An 18970-nucleotide genomic window follows, 5' to 3' on the forward strand; every position below is an offset into this window, starting at 1 on the left:
ATATAACATAGAAATAGAGCATTTTTGTTACTTAAAAAATAAAAATATATTCTCAAAATAATGTTAAAAGAACATGAAAAGTTTAATGTTATTCGCTTTCTCCGTTTCCTACAAAAAATTCATGAAAAATACCTATTTTTACGAACTTTCAAATCAAAATACTTCCTTAATTTATTATTTGTTATTAATATATATTGTTGGTAATTCATATGTAAGTAATTAGAAAGCATATAGTACAAAATAGTTTCAATATTCAAATTATTGCAATAATGAAGAAATCAATTATTTACAATATATTTACATTTTCTTCTGTGTCTGTATCGTATGTATTATTGCAGACAAGTTTCTTTGCACGTTTACATTTCTTTTGCAGATTTTTTACAAGCTTATCTTTCACAAGTGTGATATGTCAAATACAGACAAGATTTTTGCACGCTCATCTGTTATAAGCGTAATGTCAATTGCAAGATTTTCATAATCAAACGTTCAACATTTTCGACATTTTTCTACAAACGAGGGACCAGCAATATCGTCCGCAGCATGTAGCCTCATAGGCCAGTCAATTTACGGTTTTAATCGAATTTGAATTCGGAAGTTTAATTTATGTGCCATTCGATATAGTAAATGGCACTGCAGATATAAACATATCAATTTTGTGCTTTGTAAAAAAATAATAATAATAAAATATAAATTATAAAAAATTGGTCCCTTTCGACCTTTTACTCGAAACGCTGCGAAAACCGTTCGAAATACAGCAAAATTGCACAAAGATAATTTTGTAGAGAATTAAATTTCCTATAAAAAGATCCGGGAGGAGGGCATTTCTCTTGTAAAATTAATAGCTCAGACATGAGCCGAAGTCGCGCGATCAGGAACTAACCAGAGCTAGCGCCAGTCGCTAGCTCTGGTTAGTTGTAAAATTCAATATCAATACTTTAGCATTGAATGAAAACTCTCAAAAAATTCAAGGCTTAACTAGGTAAAATAGGAAAGCTATTTCTGGGTTCAAACATTTTTTTATCGATAAATTCAAATTATGACAGTTGTGTGACAAAAATTTATTTTTCGTTCGATACTGTATAACTTTGATCGGCTATATCTCGGAAAGTATTAACCGGAGTTCTATTCTTCCTCTATGAGAAAGCCAAATTAATAAATACTTATTATGCATCAAATAAAACACAAGAGCTTTCTCATAGAAGAAGCTTTATGAGTGAGCGAAATCAAATGGTTGATGAAGCAACGTGCAAATTCTTAATTTGCACACTTAACAATGGTGAAGAAGCGATGTGCAAATTCCTATAGGAATTTATTAATTTTGAATTCGAAGTATAGGTTCCAATCGAAATCCGCATGAATATAGAAACCGGGCTAATTAAGAACCAGCGCGGTAAATGATGCGCGAAAGTTTTATTTATATTTTTATTTTACATATTTTCCAACCTTTGACTGCGTGACGACTAGATTTGCCAGACTTGAAACACAGAACCTGGAAGGAAGTTCCAGGTTCGAACCCCCTGGCAGAGGTAATATTTTTCGCAATGATTTCTTTACAGTTATTTAGATGCATATAGCATCAAAAATTAAATCGAATCGATTTAATTAGGTGAAGGGGGGGATGATTTTACTACTCCAACCGGAGCTGTGTTTCAAGTCTAACAAATTTAGTCGTCAAATGTTAAATGTAACGCAACGCATCGTCGATTTGCCAACTCGAGACTCGACGCTTGGTGAGACGCGAGACGCGATACCCGAAATGCGTGCTAAGCAGCTACAGCTACATCATAATAAGGAGACAGCAGATCGTATGTCTGTCCTTCTCTCTTCGCTCGAACTGGCTCGAAGCTTGCCGAGTGTTGCCGAGCGTCGAGCGCGGCCGCCGCGGCCAGCACATCCCCTCCATACAAGTATTATGCATTACCGACGCTTTCGACATAGCACGGAACAGAACCAAAAGATCGTGCACATAGCACGGAACAGAACCAATAGAGCGTGCACATAACGCGTTACCCATCAGAAATTTTCGTGGACATGGCTACGTAGTTCAATGTGCACGTTTTGTGCACATAGAGGCGCTCATGGACGGGGACCACCTAAAATGCGGGCATGACCACTCTCATCCTTCTCTCTGGCATCACATACTTTCGAAAGAAGGGGAGTGTCACTAGCGTTTTTTCTTGGCTGCACTAGTGGGCGGTAGTCAGCGCCGCCATGATCTAGATCCGGAAATGGCAAACTAAAAATAGATCACGTGACAAGGGGTGAAAAAGCTGGCGCTACATTCAAATCTATGAACACAATATAAATATTTTAATTTTAAGTCATAAGTTTCTGAGTGATTAATTTATTTGCATTATTTGAGATTGCATAAAAAGACGGTCAAAAGATGAGAAAATATTTTGGCTAATAAAGAATGTGCAAATACTTTCGCACGGACTATTTCTCTATATTAAATAATGCAATCTTGAAACTTATGACTTTTTTAAAATGCATTTCTTACAATTAATTATAATAATATTATAAAGATAGTAGATTCTCTTTTAAAATTTTATTTTTCTCATTTCCTATTGAGATTTATTTTTTAAATATGTATACATATATACTTTATACAGTTTTATACACTTACACTAACATATTATCACATTTTAATAATTTAATTGATCGATTTTATGTTAAAAAGAATGCAATAAAAATGCATTCTCCCGTCCCATCATGCGCTGATAATGCAGAGGACCGTTATTGTCGATGTAGGCATTGACAGCAGACACACCGATGACAGTCGCAGACGACAGTCGTCGTCAGAAGAACAACCTGGAGGAAACCACGATCGAAATTGACGGTGATTGTCTGGAGTCTGGACTGTCTGGAGGGGAAAGACGAGACGAGAGGATTGAGACGATTGACTCCGCGTTCCTTCCCTCGTTCCCTCGGAGCGAGCTACTTTTAGAATTAACGTAAATAGCAAGAGGCGATTGTGAATGACGGAACGGATTGAAGCGGTCGCGCTCGACTCGAGCCGGCGTCTCGCTTCGAACGTCTCCGATCAATTTTGCCCGGATCGCGAACCGCATCATGCGCCGCTATTTTTCGCGCGACGTACCTGAATTCCGAGTCGCGTGTCACGTTGTTCATCCTCACGGCGAATGAATTGGAATGAATGTCAGGTGCACGTCGGCTTCCGTCCGTGAATGAGTATAGCTGCTCCAGCGAAGACGACCGGACTTCACTCCCGAGTCCCGATCTTCCTCCTGATAGTGTACGCTCGCACGGAGCATTGTCGTCGCGATGAGGATATCCAAGTCCACCATCGTCCTCCTGGTCCTGATACTGATATTCTCCATCCTGATGGCGAATGTAGTCGATTTCATTAGTATCGACCATCATCTTCCGATCGAGACCTCGGGAGACAATAACGGGGAGACACACTCGGGACCGAAACATTATAACATAAATAATTCGTACAATCACTTGATATGGTTCCTACAGGTTTGTCGACCGCATTTAGGATAATTGATAATGCGAGTTACAGCTGTATTCTATACTTAGATAGCTTTTTATTATATTTTTAGATAACCGACTTACACATAAGTATCTTTAGGGATCCAACTAGGATATGGGAGTTCATAGAATTCTGCAATGTGACGGTAAATTCGGCCATTCAGCCTAAAGTTGTTCTTGCTTCGGGTAATTTATATTTTATAGATACAAGAATACACCGTATCGGAAAAATTGGATTAATAAAACATTTCGCGCTTGATAGGAGATTTGACTGATGCCATAGCTGAAAATAGATTTGGTTCGAAGCAACAGAGCGAAGAATGGAAGACTTACAGATACGTAATAGACCAGACTAATGTCAGCAAGAAAATTTTATGGTTGGATGTCAGGGGGAATCATGGTGAGTGACACATAACTGAATACTTAAATCCATGCGTGACAATGCTCACGCGTAAAAATTATATGTTAAAAACCTGTTAATGTATTTTCAGATAACTTTGACATCATCAATTTTGACTCCAAAAACAACTATTACTCGCATTATTCTATTCAAGGAAAGAAATATCCCAGATCTTACATGTACAATGTTAAAACTGGTCGTGAAAAGTTCTCCTTTATCGCGATTGACGCCTGCTTGAAACCGGGTCCCAAGAGGCCGTTCAACTTCATTGGTGTTTTAGACCAAGACGAGATTAATAGGATACAACAGTTGGTTAATTTTTCAAAAGAAAGCAACGCTGATCATGCAATCGTGTTTGGCCATTATCCTACATCGAGCATAATATCGAAATCCGATACAAATATAAGAAATATTTTAGGTAAGAGGTATAAAAATACAACATATTTCTCTTACAAAAAAATTTGTTCGTATTGCGATTTTACACAATTATATTAAATCTGTTGTATATTAAAAGGTAGTCATAGAGAAAGTATGGTGTATCTGTGTGGCCACTATCATACGCTCAACAATATGGTACCCAACATGTACACGTTACAAAAGGCGGGCTTCCTTGAGCTAGAATTGGCAGATTGGAAAGAGAATAGAATGTAAGACAAATATACTTTCGCATATTCGAGATCGACATCAGTTGCTCATTCATTGCTTTTGTATTCTATAACGCGTTACTGGTATTTAAGCATTAGTCATTGAAAGTCATTGAATTCTTCTCTGTTCAGACGATGAGGATAGTTCTTATGAATTTGATATAGAAAAGTGTATGTTATTTTTAGTTGTTACAGCAATTGATGGTATATAAATAAAATTTACATCTCTTCTAAAACTCACGTGAAACTAATAGCGAATACAAATATTCCTTTGTTCTATCGGCACATATAATGCTCCATAAATATTTATCACAATCGGTTTGCCTAATTTGGTTTACAAATGTTAGACACCTATATGACACGCGTCTCTTATTAGGTATCGCCTTGCGGCAATAGATCATGGCCAATTTTCATTCATTGATGTAAAGCACCGTGATTGGCCCGTAGCATTAATCACCAATCCAAAAAACGTGCTATTTATGATGCCGCAAAAGGAAAATTTGGAATCTATCATCAAATCCACACATGTCAGGTAAAAATATTCTTATTGACGCCTCGTAATTTATTATTTGTGAATCTATTCGGTTTATGAAAATCAACTTGCAAGCTGCTTATTGTAGAGTACTGGCATTTTCTACGGTTCCACTGAAAAGTGTCAAAATTCAGTTGGACAATGGTGATTGGCAAAAATGTGATCACGTACGCGGACCTCTTTATGTGTTGCCATGGAACTCAACGAGATACAAGGAGGGTATTCATCAGATAACAGTTTAGTAAATACTTATATAAAAGTTACTTATAAAAGTTAATTTATGTACTAGCCTAAAGCACACACCCGCACACATGCCGTTTTCGCAAATAAAATTTTATATTTTATATTTCAGGTGCATGTAGTTGATGATGAAGATAGAAGAAAAATTGTATGGCATTCTTTTTCTCTCGACGGATCGTGGTTATCCACTTCTGTTCTTCCCAAGTTACTGCTGATGGTTAACATAGTTTGCATCGTAAGTTAAGACAAGTCACTACATCTAATTAAATTTTTACATAGTGGTACATGTAATAATTTAATGTTATTGTCTCTCACAGTTTCAGTTCATGTTCTTCGTTACATTGGCAGTGTCAATCGCCCCGCTGTGCTTTCTTCGATTTATTCATATGCGTTACAAGTGTAAGTGTAAGCACAATTTATGTGTATCCTATTTTAGATTGTATAATAAAATGTGCGCTATTACTGTTCGTGATTTAGATAGACGAATTGAATTACCGCGGAGACGCTTGAAGCTCTTCCATCGGGTTCTGAGGCAATTATGGGTATTATCCGCCGTTGATAGATTGTTTTTTGGATTAGTGTTGAGCACGTTATATTGTGCAATCGGTAAGTGTATACATACAAATAAATACATCGAGTAAATTTTTGAAATTAATTTGACGAATCAATTCAAGGTCCCTGGACCGTAGGAGAGATAATTGAGAATCAAACAGGTGTGATCTTTGTGTGGGGAACGTTCATCGGAAACATGTATTTACCAGGTGGCTTAACTTACGCTTACGGATTCCTTCAGTTAATAGGTTTCCACATACCTCTTACATGTTTTTTAGCGTGTCACGTTGATCGCAGGTCTGTGATATTGCAGTGATAATATTATCAAGGCGACAGATGAATCTTGAGCCTAATTGCCTGCATTTCAGATTACAGGATGCTGAATGTACTCCTCCGCGAGTCTGGTCAAAATTCAAAATAGTTTGTTGGTATTCGCCATGTTTAATAATAATTCTGCTTCAATTCTTTTCGGGTTATACCTTATATCTGGAGTATGGTACAGTAGCAGTACTGTTATGTCCATTAAGAACGGGAAGTATTTTGGTAGCAGCGGCACTATCCTATTCTGTTGCCACGATGCCACTCTCGGACTTAAGGTTTGTATTAATATTTGCATTATGATGTATACAACACATCGTAATTATCTATTCTTTAAGGTCTGCTGCATCTGTATGGTGTTCCAATAGAGCCATTGATAATAACAATGCGAATCAATAAAAAATGATAGCAAAATAACACAATTAGAAATGTTGGTAAGTTTACATTTCATTCAGATAGTTAATATTACTGATAGATCGATTTACAAAAAGAAGTTTTAGATGTGCTCTATTAGATTTGACACTTTAGTAGAACTATCGTGATACTCGAAAGCCAACTACGTTTTAAGAAAAATGATTGGGTATATTAAAAAATAATCGAATTATTTTTCTATGTCATATTTTAAGAGAGACTCTTGTGAATATTGTTTGCATTTTGCGTTCGTTCAATAAGTGTTACATGTTATACTCAATTATTTTGTGATGTATTCATATGATTATCGACGAAGTTACGTTTTAAAAGCTGATTTATTAATTTTAAGCTGTGATACGCTTACGATATGCGTACGGTGCCATATGATGATTATTGTTTATAAGATTTTCATTAATAGTTATTATTTTCTGCTTCCATATTGTTCACGATTCAAATTCGCGAGTTCCATTAACAAAATACTTTTATTCTTTTTACAAAGAGAAATCAGATTAAAATGTCACAGAGATAAAGATAATATTTATGTATTATAAATGTTGCTATTGTTTTATATTTCATATATATCTTTGTGCTTTACTGTGGAGTTACGGCATTAGAGATGTGTATATTGAATAACAGGATTGTGATATTTTTCAATCTAATCGACAGAGCTTTAGGAGGCAGGGCTATATATTATAAACTTGCTCTTGCCCGGGATTTTTAACTGAATCTTCTAATCACACTTCCTTGTAATATATATTTTTCTACTTCCCCATATTCGAGATCTATACTGTACTCTTTTCACGACGATACTCACGACGATTATAGATATATCCGAAAAACAATTAGATTTACCTATACGTTCTCACTAGAGCATGTTACAAAAATAACAGAGATATATATTACATGTAGAGCTTAATACTGTTTTCCACTTGAGATTTTTGTGCGAAGTGCATCAGCTTATTCGTATGAGCTACGCCAGTCGTTGTGATCCTAAAAGCGGCGATTGGACTTGGAGTATCTGTGCCACGCGTACACACAATTCTTAAAGAGATCGGCTATCCTCGATGTAAGGTGCTAAAAGAAACCGATGAAAGTAACAGTTGTTCAATGAAGGTTTACGTATTATACCAAATACGACTGAATGTAATTTATTACATATGGATATCATACTCAATGTGTAAATGTATCACCGACGGGTGACAAAAATCTACGAGAAATGTATGTGAAAACAGATGTTTGTGTAATAAATCTAATTAATAATTGTACAATCAAGAAATGAGGTAATTCCTTTCTTACTGGTGGTTTTCACGAAGATTAAATAATACCATCAACAAAGTATTATTAAAAAAGCGACAATGTGGAACTTTGCATGTTTAATTTATAATATAACATTAACTTTACGATTTATTATTATCCTGACGTTTTGACACATATGTTTACGATTCTAAAAAATATCCTATATTTATTTAAAACCACTTTCATTGTTTTGTTTGATTATCTAATGAACTGATAATTGTAGACAAAAATGTAGTTTTGTGATAATATATACGATATTATTGCATACTTATTTGTGAAAAGCATCCGTATATAAAAACATCGAATTTAATATTGCATTATAATTGTTCAAATATTTATGTTGATTCTTTTCAATCACCTCCGGGACTCTGTCTCGTTATTATTACATATTATATATTTATATTATATATTAATATATATATATAATTAGCCCAAGATATTGATGCTAATTTAATAATAATCATTGAGTGATAATATCGATCATTTTCAATTATTATGTAAGGTAATAGAACCGTGCGTACCGTCAGGTGACGCTACCTATCACATTTTTTAACAGATGTCGCTGCGATCAGCGAAACTTGCGCGTATCAATCCGCCATTGTTATTTCCGTAAATTTTCTCGCTCGCTATACCGGTTCACGGCTCGTCGAAGCGGAGCACCGCGCTCCTAAATTGTCGTCTTTAACACGGGATAATAGTTCTCGTCGCAAAAAAAAGGAGGGAAAAAAAATGAGTAAACACCATTCGCACGAGATAAGTGAACATCCGGAGGTCCAGTGGGCTCTGGATCTGCTCAAGCCAGATCCCACTTACGATCCTGGCGTGACGAAGTACTCGGCGGAAGTAGTATGTATGGGATTCGCCTTCTCAGTTCCGTCGCTCAACAATTTCTTCAATAGCAGGCCGTTTTACGCCGGTGAGTGTCGGCACGGTTTTCCCCACCTCTCGTAATCGCAAAATCGCTGGATTTCTCGCGCACTCTCGGCAAACCTAACCTAACCTAACCTCACGACGCGGTTATGTAACAATGATTTATTTTGTGATTATTATATTTTCCTTTCCTTTTCGCGTCTTTATTCGAACAAGAAAATCCTCGCCGATATGATTTAAAAAAAAAAAGGGAAAAGGAAAGAAAAAAATACATATTTAATATGCAGGTAACCTGTAGATATACACGTTATACCAATCATTTTGTATAAGAGTATATCTATAGATTACTTGTGTATTAAATGTTTTTTTTTTTTTTTTTTTCAAGATTTCACGGTCAATAATCTATAGTTTACAAATATATATGTATTCAACATCGATTTTATGTGTGGCGAAACGAATAAAAATCAACGACTTTTGGTCAGATTTGAACTCGGATCTTCGGCTCGTTAGAGCAGCGCACATCTCTCTGCGCTATGATCGCCACGATTGACTTATCATTAATCTTACTTTATAACGGGATCAGGATTAAATCTGGAATTGTGGGCTTTGAATAACAAGTTTGATAAGTACTTACTAGTGTAGGATCTCAAAGTATATTTTTTTGCTTAGGAATACAGAAGCATATAGCGTTTGTGATAGGAGGATACATTGTATCGCAAATTGCGAAGAAGTTTGTTGACGATTTTCATGCGGAACGTGACACTAGACTGAGAGATTATATCATACGACATCCGGAACTCTTTCCCGAGCCAGGTAATGTGCTCTTCTCCGCTCTTGAAAAGAGACAATTAAAAGCGAAAGGATGTTCTGTTTGCACCGCAAAATGCATGTATTTTATTATTAAGAATCTGTTTATCTTAATTTGACTTGAAATGTTACATGGCTGCTCTTGTTTCTTTTTTCAGAACGTGTAAAATATAGTCAAGTATTGGAAGAGTGGATCCCGGTGCGTTAATTAATTATTTAAAACCGTTAGAAGTGATTGCGCCATCTCGATTGCGTATCCTGCAGATAGACAGTGCGGTTCGATGCAATGAATGTAGACACGTTGTATATATACTTAAAAATATATATTATTTAAAATATATAGAGTTTCGGCTAAAACGAAAACAAGACGCCACTTAAAGTAAGACAAATAAGGGAATGTTGTATATAAGAGTAATTAATTCAAGCTACTCTCTGCTGTCCTCGAGAAATAAAAGGCAGATTTTTATTAGATTTTATGTAGCATCGAGACGTTTTATTTTCTCTCTCAGATTGAGCGGTACACACTTAACGTATTAATAGATGCGAACGCTGTCGAGCATACGGAGATAGGTGTATAAGTTTACGCATACTGACTCGTACATTCGAGATGCAAATTGAAATTTTAAGAGGTTTCTCCAATATTAGAAAGTGAGATGCTTGACGCGAGTAGTAGTCTACAATGGAGCTATATCACGCGCACACCCAAGACATCTACTTTTCTTTTATAACAACGAAACGCGAATCACTTGCGCTAAATTAAATCTAACTCACTCGAGTGACACTCCTATTTCTTTTCAGGATTGTAATTATCGTTGTATAGTCCTGTACCCTTCGAGTCTCCTAACCAGGGATACTTGTTCGGGCACTCTCTACACGTTTCCATATACCTATTAACAATTAATATAAATATAGTTTGCTAAAATATTTAGTAACTATTTAATAATTATATAATGTGCCGTCGACAGTTGAATCAATTTTTACCTAGTCGTTGTGAAATTTGCTTCGGCAGGCTTGAAGTCTAAGGCGCACTTGTGCGCATTGTTGCACGGCGGTCCGGGCAAATTCTCTTTCTTTTTACACGACCACCCTTCGAAGTTGTGCAGAGCTTTAATCGGTTTTGGATCGGTCATCCACGTTAACGCCTGCGTGGCGGTTACGAAGTAAACGTCAGGTCTGTAAATGTCCCATGTTTATTTTAAAATATCGAAATTCTCGATAGACATGTGCTTTATGTACGTTGACTCACAGCGTTACCACCCAATCGAGAAATTTCGACAGACCGCGTTCCAATTCCTTGATTTGGAACCAATTGGTGTGGAAAGGCATCATGTACGGCGCTCTGTTCTGTTCGTAATATCTGTTGAAGTCCTCCTGCAACCAGTCGAACACTTCCTCGGGATCGTGATTGTGAAGAACGCATTGATCCAAGTAAGGACAATGTCCACCTTCATAACTCTCCACATAATGTGCATTCAGAGGTAGCTCCCAAATGCCTACGATAATGGATAAAAGTTTCTTTAAAAATTCCAATATCAAATGCATTATTTATTATATTTCTATTCTACGTTGAACAGACGAGACTAGATCTTTGTTACGATTCTATTACCTTGGAACGATTTGGTAGGACAAGTACCCGCTTTACATTCGTGCGGGATCTTGTAGTCAAGAGTGTACGGCCAGATCGGCACCTTTAGCGGCGAGATACCTATGCTGCTGTCGTATATATATCCAAAGTCCTCGAGCACTTTATACTGAGTGTTGCGACCGGGTTTCAAGTAAGGCGCTCGCATACCGACGACCTCGCCGGTCGAGATATTACTGAAGTGCTTCAGTATCTCGCGCATTCCAATCATCTCGCCGACCCACTCCTCGTAACCTTTGTCTTCCAGGCCTTTCTGGAGTCTGAAAACAATTTCCCTCGTCAAGCAGAATAATCCTGAAGTACGCACCCCAAGTATTCGCGTTACTCACGAGATCGTCTCGGTCGCAATCTCGTGTCCGTCGTGCGCCAGGCTCTGGACCATATTGTAGTTGCAGTACTCGTGAGAGATGAAGAACGTGCCCCTCAACGGACAGTTGTTGGGATTCAGGCGATCTTGGGTGAATATCTTTTGATAGTGATCGAAGTTATTGTGATTTACCGCACCATCGAACGTCATTATTATCATTTGCGGCGTCTGGAATCATTCAAGTCGTTGTATTTACGTTTGAACAGACCGATAGATCATCACGAGGATTTGCAATCAGGTAGCCGTTTTACCTCCTCCGGTTGAAGACCACCGGGAATGATCGTGCCGTCTCTGGAACAGAAGCAGTACGGCAGCTGGCAGTTCGACGTGTCGCAGCGCTCGGCCAAATCCGTCGGTGGCTCGGTGATCGGTGCCGGCGCTAGAAATTAAAGGACACCATCGTTAGAGCTGTGAAGCCTGAAGACTGCGCCAATTACTCCCGCTGGAAATTATATATTTTGACGAATAAACAGAGACTAAGGGGTCTATTCTGTAAACGTTAACGTTATCGTTACGTGCTTTGCGCAGCTTTTCTATGGTATATTGTATCTGCGCAAAGCGCGTAATGATGTTGTTAACATTTACAGAATAGGCCCCTAGGAATGGCGAGCTCAAAAAGCAACAACTGTATCGTGATTAAAAAAATCACTTTTTGAAGATCCGCGGTTTTTTCTCTAAATCTTCGTTTTATAAAATCAGTAGTGTAAAATCTATGTAAAGTAAAAGTGTTCGCTTACTGGCCTCGATGGGTCCGCATCGCGCCTCATTTCTGAAGGTACAGAATTTGCTGATGTCGTCGAAGTGCAAGCCCGACGGACATCGGTTCAAGTAAGGATATCCATCGACGCACTTTTGGAAAACAAAGTATGAACGTACAATCACGAGGCGAATAATCGTAGCAGAGGTGAATAATCGAGAGCTGACCGATAATAAAAGTAATCAAAATAATGTGCGAAATATAATTATTACCTAATAAATTAATAATGATATGAATTACCTGATAAAACCTCCTACAGGTCGCTGGATCGGCGAAGTTACCGTTACCCTGGCCCTCGGGACACTTGAATTCCTCGTCTTTCTTGTCCTCGTCCTTTTTGTTCTTTTGACAATGTACTGGGGAAATAAAAGAAAACGTGATACAAGAGGTAATAGTTCTCCATTGATGCACAGAAAATATGCACGAGCACGCTTTGTGTGCATAAATACATTATAAGAAAGGATTTCTCTTTCTTTTTCTCTCTCTCTCTCCTTTTGCTCTTATAAAAGTAACGAAGCGCTTCGTAATTAACTGTAATCCTAGTATTTTTTTATCTTTAACGCTCGTTTGCGACTAAGTCCCAACATTTTATTTGTTCTCAGGAGAAGATCACGATCGCGTGCGATCGTATAGATGATTTAATGCTCGAAAGCTGTTAAACTGAGAAAATGTCAAGGTTGAGGATCGCTCACTCTCGAGACACGTTTACGCCCGAGTGTATTTACGCTTTTGTATTCCGAATGAGGCCGGCTGGGCTGCTGGCTATCAAGTGCCTACGTTCCACTTTTACTGCGTTCTTTCTGTCAAGCGTTGTTACGCTCCGGAGCCGTGCGTGATTACGCCCGGCAGCGGTGACAAAACGGTGACTTTAATGAATGGACAGGCTGGTAGCGTCGTAGAGTAAAATTTAATTTGGCATGCAACACATGTAGAACGCGTCCTGAGCGTTTCCTTATTAAAAATAACGAGATTCCTCACATCTTCGATCTATGACCGACTAATATTTGTCATTGTGTTACATCAGCAGGACAGGGGACGAGGATGATGCCTCGCGTATGCACGCGGAGCTTCGCACGCGTGTAGAAAATATGGGCGGGAGAAATTCCAGGAGAGAAGTTTGAGAAAGCGAGAAACGTGATTGTGAGCATTCCAATATGTTTGGACACGTGAGTGCGCACGGACGAGCGTTTATGCGTCTTTCGGTGAAAACGTAAATGCGTTAAAAGCGTCTAAAAAGACGAGATGGAATCGCATTAGCATATACCTATACTACAACGAATTTCCAAGCATTAGCATATTTCGGAATCAGCCCCGCGCGTTTCTTTATTCGCGCCTTTAAACCGGAAATTTAGAACTGCGTCAGATAGAAATCTCTGGTAAGGCAGTTAAACTGATAGTCATAGAATGTTAAAGCCCGTCATTGACACGCGCGAAATGCCAGCGCGCTAATAATATCTTCGGCGCTTAAATGTTAATCCGGATTCCGCAATAGACGTAAGAGTTTAAGTATAAACTCGTTAAACTCGGTCCCACGCCGTGATGCACCGTTATTTAGCTGTCCAGCCAAGCTTGCATGCAATCGATTTATACGGAACGCGTGAAGAATCTCTAAGTGCCGGAAGAGTTCTTCGCAGCTTATATTCCAGACGCGCGCCACATGCGCAAGCGGCCGCATGCGCAAGAGTTGCACAAGTTTTCGCGAAACTCATAACACGCGTTCGCGGCAATAAATAATGGATATCTCTAAGTTAACGTTATGTCTGGCATAATATGGAGCACTGATGGCGCAAGTCGAGGTTCTTTAAATATCTCGCGTATGGCGTTTCCCTTAGTGATAAAACTTAAACTGGCACTTAGTTGATGAACTTAACATTGAAATTTGGACTAATAAGAACAGCGGCACGAGCGACGCGGGTATAACGAGAGAAATTGCACACACGACGTGGAGATCCGAAGGTATTAAAAATGGTGCGTAGCGCTCGCGAGAGAGAGAAAGTAGCACCTACGATGATTCTTCCCAATGACCTTATACAATCGTTGTGCGTAGCACATTCTTCCTCCCTTCTGCTCGTAATATCGTATAATTAAATCGAAATGAGATTACCAGATTACGTTATATCTCCTTGCGAATTAGGTCTCTTGCAATTTGCAATTATGATATGACAATAATTTATGCTTCTTGGGAAAGCCACCCGCATCTGGTGCTAATCGACGCTTTGATTAAACGACGAGGCAGGATAATTACATCCTTCGATGATTTGCAAACGTAAACCGCAAACGAGGTAATAATGTTTCCACGGTGTGTACAGGATGTCGAGCGGAAATTACGTGTGGAAACACCTGATATACGGTGTAACACGATCGCACGGCGATTAAAGCCGCGCGCGGCGGCAATGCCGCGGAATTGGCGGCCTCACTTTCGCTGGACTTCCTGATACAGCGACGGACGCGGATCCGCAATCTAAACGGCCGACTCGAAGGAAATAAGATCTCGTTCCAAGTTATAGATTTCTATACAATCTACGAGGTCAGAGATTATAACGGTGAACTTTTGTGAATTCCTTTCCCTTCTGTTTAATCCCGGCAAACATTAAGTAACACATGTGTTTTTATTGCATTTATATTGCTGAATAAAAAAATGGTGTGTCAGTTTACTGTTACTTAGTGTTTGCTGGGATCTATCCGAGCTTGGCGAAGGACGAAAGAGTGATTTTTTTTCTTCAATCTATTTTTTTCAGGCAGGAGACAGTCGCGGCGAGCGAGGATCGCGAGGATGGGACGCGTAGCTCATCGAGAGAGGTGCTCGCGTTCGCGGATGTCAAAGAGGCCCGGTAAAGTGGAAAGTGAAGGTACCCCAGTGCACGTTGGCAATGACGTTGCGCTCACGACGCGTTCTTTCGTTCTCTCAGGTGCAACATTTCCTTCTATCTCGTCCGGACGCACGCACACGTGCGGTGACACGTGTGTGCGCTCTCTCGCCCACCAGCGGACACCAGCGGATACGCCATATGCGCGTGGGACACAGATCTTATGTAAACGCGAGTGAAACCGCCGACGTATACCGAAATTTATCAGTGTCGTCCCTCGCTTCCCTCCGGATCTCTGCGGTTTCGTTTCACCGCGGACTGACTGTAAAAAACATTTTTGTTCGCCAGGTTCACGGAGGATTTTTAGAGAGCGAAGGATCTTCTAGATGATCAAAGACTGTCTAAGTTTTCAATTAGACGAGTATCATATATACAGCATGTTTATTTCTGTGATAAAGTACATACAAATATAGAATGTGCGATGTAAGAGCAATTATTAGTATGCAATTATTTATTGGAGCGTTACAATTACATACTTCCTTGCTGGCACGTAACGCTATCGATCCAGAATAACGGCCACGAAGAGGAATATAAAAAGAGAATCGAGGAGAGGATACACAAGTGAAGAATGCTTCGCGTGGAGAAGGATCGGTCCAGAGGAAAAAAAAAAGACAAAATTAAATGACGACCTGCTAGAACTGGTCTGTCTTAGGAACAGCAAGAGGCCAGACTGTCGCATCAATGCATGCTTTAGGAATTCAATGTTGGACGATCGTCCTGGAATTTCGTAATTTTTGGAAAGTAAAGTCTCGTCCATCTCGATAATCGGTTACCGTGGACTGCACGGTACGATACACCGAGTATCGCAGGTGAGCGGCAAAAAGGAACTCGGTAATTAGAATCGATAAAAATTCGATCTCGACATTTCGCAGTTTCCAGGAAACGAAATAGAAGGATCTCCATTGCGATTTTTGTAGAGGGAGAAAAAGAGAGAGAGAGTTCTGTCTGCGGAACCAGAGAGGAAGACCACCGAGGGAAGTCTCGCGTGATTTGGGCGAGAATTTTAAACGATCTCGTCTACTCTCCGACTCTCCCCGCACGGACGCGTACACGCCGATCTTTCGGGAAACAGGAAGGTTGACGGAGAGAAAGGTGGGCTTCGACGTAGCGAAAATAGCGAGGGCGCGCCTACCTGCGACGGTCAAGACGGCGCAGAGCAGCGCCGCGTCCTGGAGCCTCATCGTTCCGCGCGCGCGGAATTCTCTCGGTAGTCTCAGGGTGACGGTCGCGTGTCCGAATTCCCTTTCGCGTGCCTCTCGTTTCAGCTCGTGCGATCACCGCGACCACGGCGACGTATCATCAGCCGACCGAACGAGCACGACCGATCCACACCGGGCTGATCCGCTGAGCCGCGACACTGCCGGGGGTAGACTGCCGTCGCCGTCGCCGTCGCGCGGGACCAACTTCTCGGGAACTGGCCGGCTCAGGAACCACCGTTCTCAGCTCATTGGCTGACCACTTTCTACCGGCGCGGCGTAGCGGCCCGCCGCCGTGTCGGAGCAAACCGACGAGAAAAGCTGTCTCTCATATCGGACACGACACGCCGCAGCCGTGAGATTCACGGCTCGCTCGCGGGCGAAGTTTGCCCTCGAGCCTTCTCCGCTCGACCGCTCGTTTCGCTTTCAAACAGGGACGGATCGGCGCCGCTCCGCGACGATCTTTCGCCGCCGGGGAGTCGTAGAGTCGGACGAATTGCACGAACATTATATATAATTATTAATTAAGCTAATCTGACAATATATCCTAGAATTGGAACTGTCAAACGGAATGTTAGACATTTATGTACAATCGCTTTCACGCAAGCTAGAAACGCAATTGTCGATTGCAACATTTTAATTTAATATTGTATATAGAGACTTTGTCGGAATTCGATATGTATGGCAACATCTCCGCGTAACGCGCGACAATATTTGTTAAATACAAATGCGCCCGCTAAATTGGCACATTCTTAATTAGCTCCTAGCGAACAATTATACTATTATATAGACATTATAGAAATATATAGTTAATCTCCTCGTCGAATTAAGCCGTTTGGAAGCTCGTCGTTATTAATCCTGTAGGATATTCAGGATCAGATATGGCAACCGCCTTCTCTAGGATTTTAACGGCAGCGCCGCAGAGAGCCCGCTTCTTAACGAGGCGATTTAGGAACCGGTTAGAGGAGTCTCGCGTGCGCGGCGAGGGCGGCTCACAACTCGATTTTAGCAATCTGCGGTCCCTTTTTACGTTTTTCTTTCTTCGCAGGCTTCTTCTTCCTCACGGTATCCTCGCGCTGGCCGGCGTGGGCGGCGCTCCTGTACGGATTAAAATAGTCCGGGTCGCGTTCCGTAATGTTCAGCTCCTGCTCGACCAGGCGAAACATCGTGATGGTCGATTTGTTCAGCAAATGCCGCGTCCGATTGGCGAAATTCAGGGACCAATGTATCGTGGAGTTCCATCCCGGCTGCGTCCTCAGTATCCTGTGAGTGATGTCCGGCAGGTGCAGGATGATGTCTCCGAAAAGCGCGGTGTTCTCCAGGATGCTGGACAGCGCTGCGACAAATGTAGTAAGAGAAGTCCGTAAAGCATTTTAAATCATTATTTCTTACGAAATTGCCGTTATCTTCCGTCAATCTCTAATTGATTTTAAATAATTTCAGATATACGGTAACTCAAATAATTATCTCGCGGTGAGCAAAGTTTTAACCAGTTTGTATAGATTCGGGCAGAATATTGCGGCAGATCACCTTATTATTCCGTCAGGCACAATCAGCCAGATTGCTGGCAAAAACCGAGCAGAGTCTGTTATTTTGCAATCATTTAAATGGTTGCGAAATGGCAGACTCCGCGCTCGGTTCCTCTGCGCTCAGTCCGCCATTCCACCGGACGATTCGAGATTTTGTAGCGGAACACTTTGCGAAATCTGTTTTCGACGAGAACTCGGCTATCCGGATGAATAATCGTATACCGTCTTTGACGTCGGTATCCTCGGGGAAAGAGCTGTTGTGCGGTAGGAAACCGGCCTTCTCGATGACGCTCTTGCTCGATTCGACGACCTCCACTATCTTCTCAGTCAGCACCGTAATCATTTTGTACAGGCGCTCGTAATTGTCCATCTTCAGGAGAGTTTGCACAGCCTCTACGTGGTCCTTTCGCCGTTGAGCAAATAGTTTCTTAACTGTTGCAAAAACAGTCGAGGGGCAATGAGGCAACAAGACGAAATAACGAATTAAGTAATAAAATAAAAATTAAGATAAAACACATATGGGTGAAATATTTAAGGTAAACAATGTAAATATCAAAAATACTTAAAGTAAATGATGCAAATATAAAAAATACTTAAAATATTCCAGGTAAAAATCTCCATTTATTTTAACAAGTTGCGAAAGCGCACCGATAATTCTATTCTCCTCGGCTGTATTTTTTTTTTTACACTTTGCGCATTTGAAACAACGCGCAAAGCTGCCGCTTTAGAAGAAAGAAGGAGGCGCGGAAAGCGCAATTAACGTTAAATAACAGAGCTAATCGAACGCAAAGAAAAAGTAGAAAAAGGAGTAAAGTTCGACGTACACAGCTCCTCGTCGAGCTTCGATTTGGATTCCCCGGCCCTTCGCGGCTCGCTCGTGACTGGCTCGTCGACTTCCCGCTGCGCATGCGCGAGCACCGTCAACACCGACGCAGCAGCCACCACGACGACGTGGAGGAAAACGCGCGACGGCCGAGACGCTCGCGGGCGGTGCATCGCGGAGAAATTCACCTGGCGACCGGCAACGTCGCCGAACGGCGTTCA

General features: G+C 40.5%; 4 protein-coding genes and 1 long non-coding RNA gene across 5 annotated transcripts; 3 read left to right on the top strand and 2 right to left on the bottom strand.

The window, feature by feature from the left end:
* The first annotated feature begins 2744 nt into the window (after nt 1-2744).
* Nucleotides 2745-7871, top strand: LOC139771077 (transmembrane protein 62). The gene is made up of 13 exons (XM_071703563.1): nt 2745-3486; nt 3570-3684; nt 3761-3898; nt 3990-4316; nt 4413-4545; nt 4919-5074; nt 5163-5310; nt 5427-5549; nt 5632-5713; nt 5792-5920; nt 5989-6163; nt 6235-6462; nt 6523-7871. The coding sequence occupies exons 1-13, from the start codon at nt 3286-3288 to the stop codon at nt 6581-6583; spliced, it is 2016 nt and encodes a 671-aa protein (XP_071559664.1). The 5' UTR covers nt 2745-3285; the 3' UTR covers nt 6584-7871.
* Nucleotides 7872-8472: 601 nt separating this feature from the next.
* On the top strand, nt 8473-9906 carry Nd-b14.5b (NADH dehydrogenase (ubiquinone) B14.5 B subunit). The gene is made up of 3 exons (XM_071703595.1): nt 8473-8807; nt 9431-9574; nt 9727-9906. Exons 1-3 carry the CDS (start codon nt 8621-8623, stop codon nt 9774-9776), a joined length of 381 nt encoding a protein of 126 aa, XP_071559696.1. The 5' UTR covers nt 8473-8620; the 3' UTR covers nt 9777-9906.
* Cda4 (chitin deacetylase Cda4) lies at nt 9396-16382 on the bottom strand. Its single transcript, XM_071703647.1, has 9 exons — nt 16334-16382; nt 12575-12765; nt 12315-12426; nt 11829-11956; nt 11540-11745; nt 11175-11470; nt 10815-11061; nt 10550-10741; nt 9396-10455 (listed from the first exon to the last, which is right to left on the bottom strand). The coding sequence occupies exons 1-9, from the start codon at nt 16380-16382 to the stop codon at nt 10353-10355; spliced, it is 1524 nt and encodes a 507-aa protein (XP_071559748.1). The 3' UTR covers nt 9396-10352.
* LOC139771088 (coiled-coil domain-containing protein 134) lies at nt 15566-18922 on the bottom strand. Its single transcript, XM_071703591.1, has 3 exons — nt 18751-18922; nt 18149-18358; nt 15566-17733 (listed from the first exon to the last, which is right to left on the bottom strand). The coding sequence occupies exons 1-3, from the start codon at nt 18920-18922 to the stop codon at nt 17390-17392; spliced, it is 726 nt and encodes a 241-aa protein (XP_071559692.1). The 3' UTR covers nt 15566-17389.
* LOC139771096 (uncharacterized) lies at nt 17620-18527 on the top strand. Its single transcript, XR_011717871.1, has 2 exons — nt 17620-17756; nt 17841-18527. It is a non-coding gene; the product is annotated as an uncharacterized lncRNA (long non-coding RNA).
* Nucleotides 18923-18970: the final 48 nt, after the last annotated feature.

Source organism: Temnothorax nylanderi, unplaced genomic scaffold, assembly GCF_030848795.1.
Source record: "Temnothorax nylanderi isolate EJ_2023f unplaced genomic scaffold, tnyl_v1.0 TNYL_tig0035_pilon, whole genome shotgun sequence".
Lineage (NCBI taxonomy): Eukaryota > Metazoa > Arthropoda > Insecta > Hymenoptera > Formicidae > Temnothorax > Temnothorax nylanderi.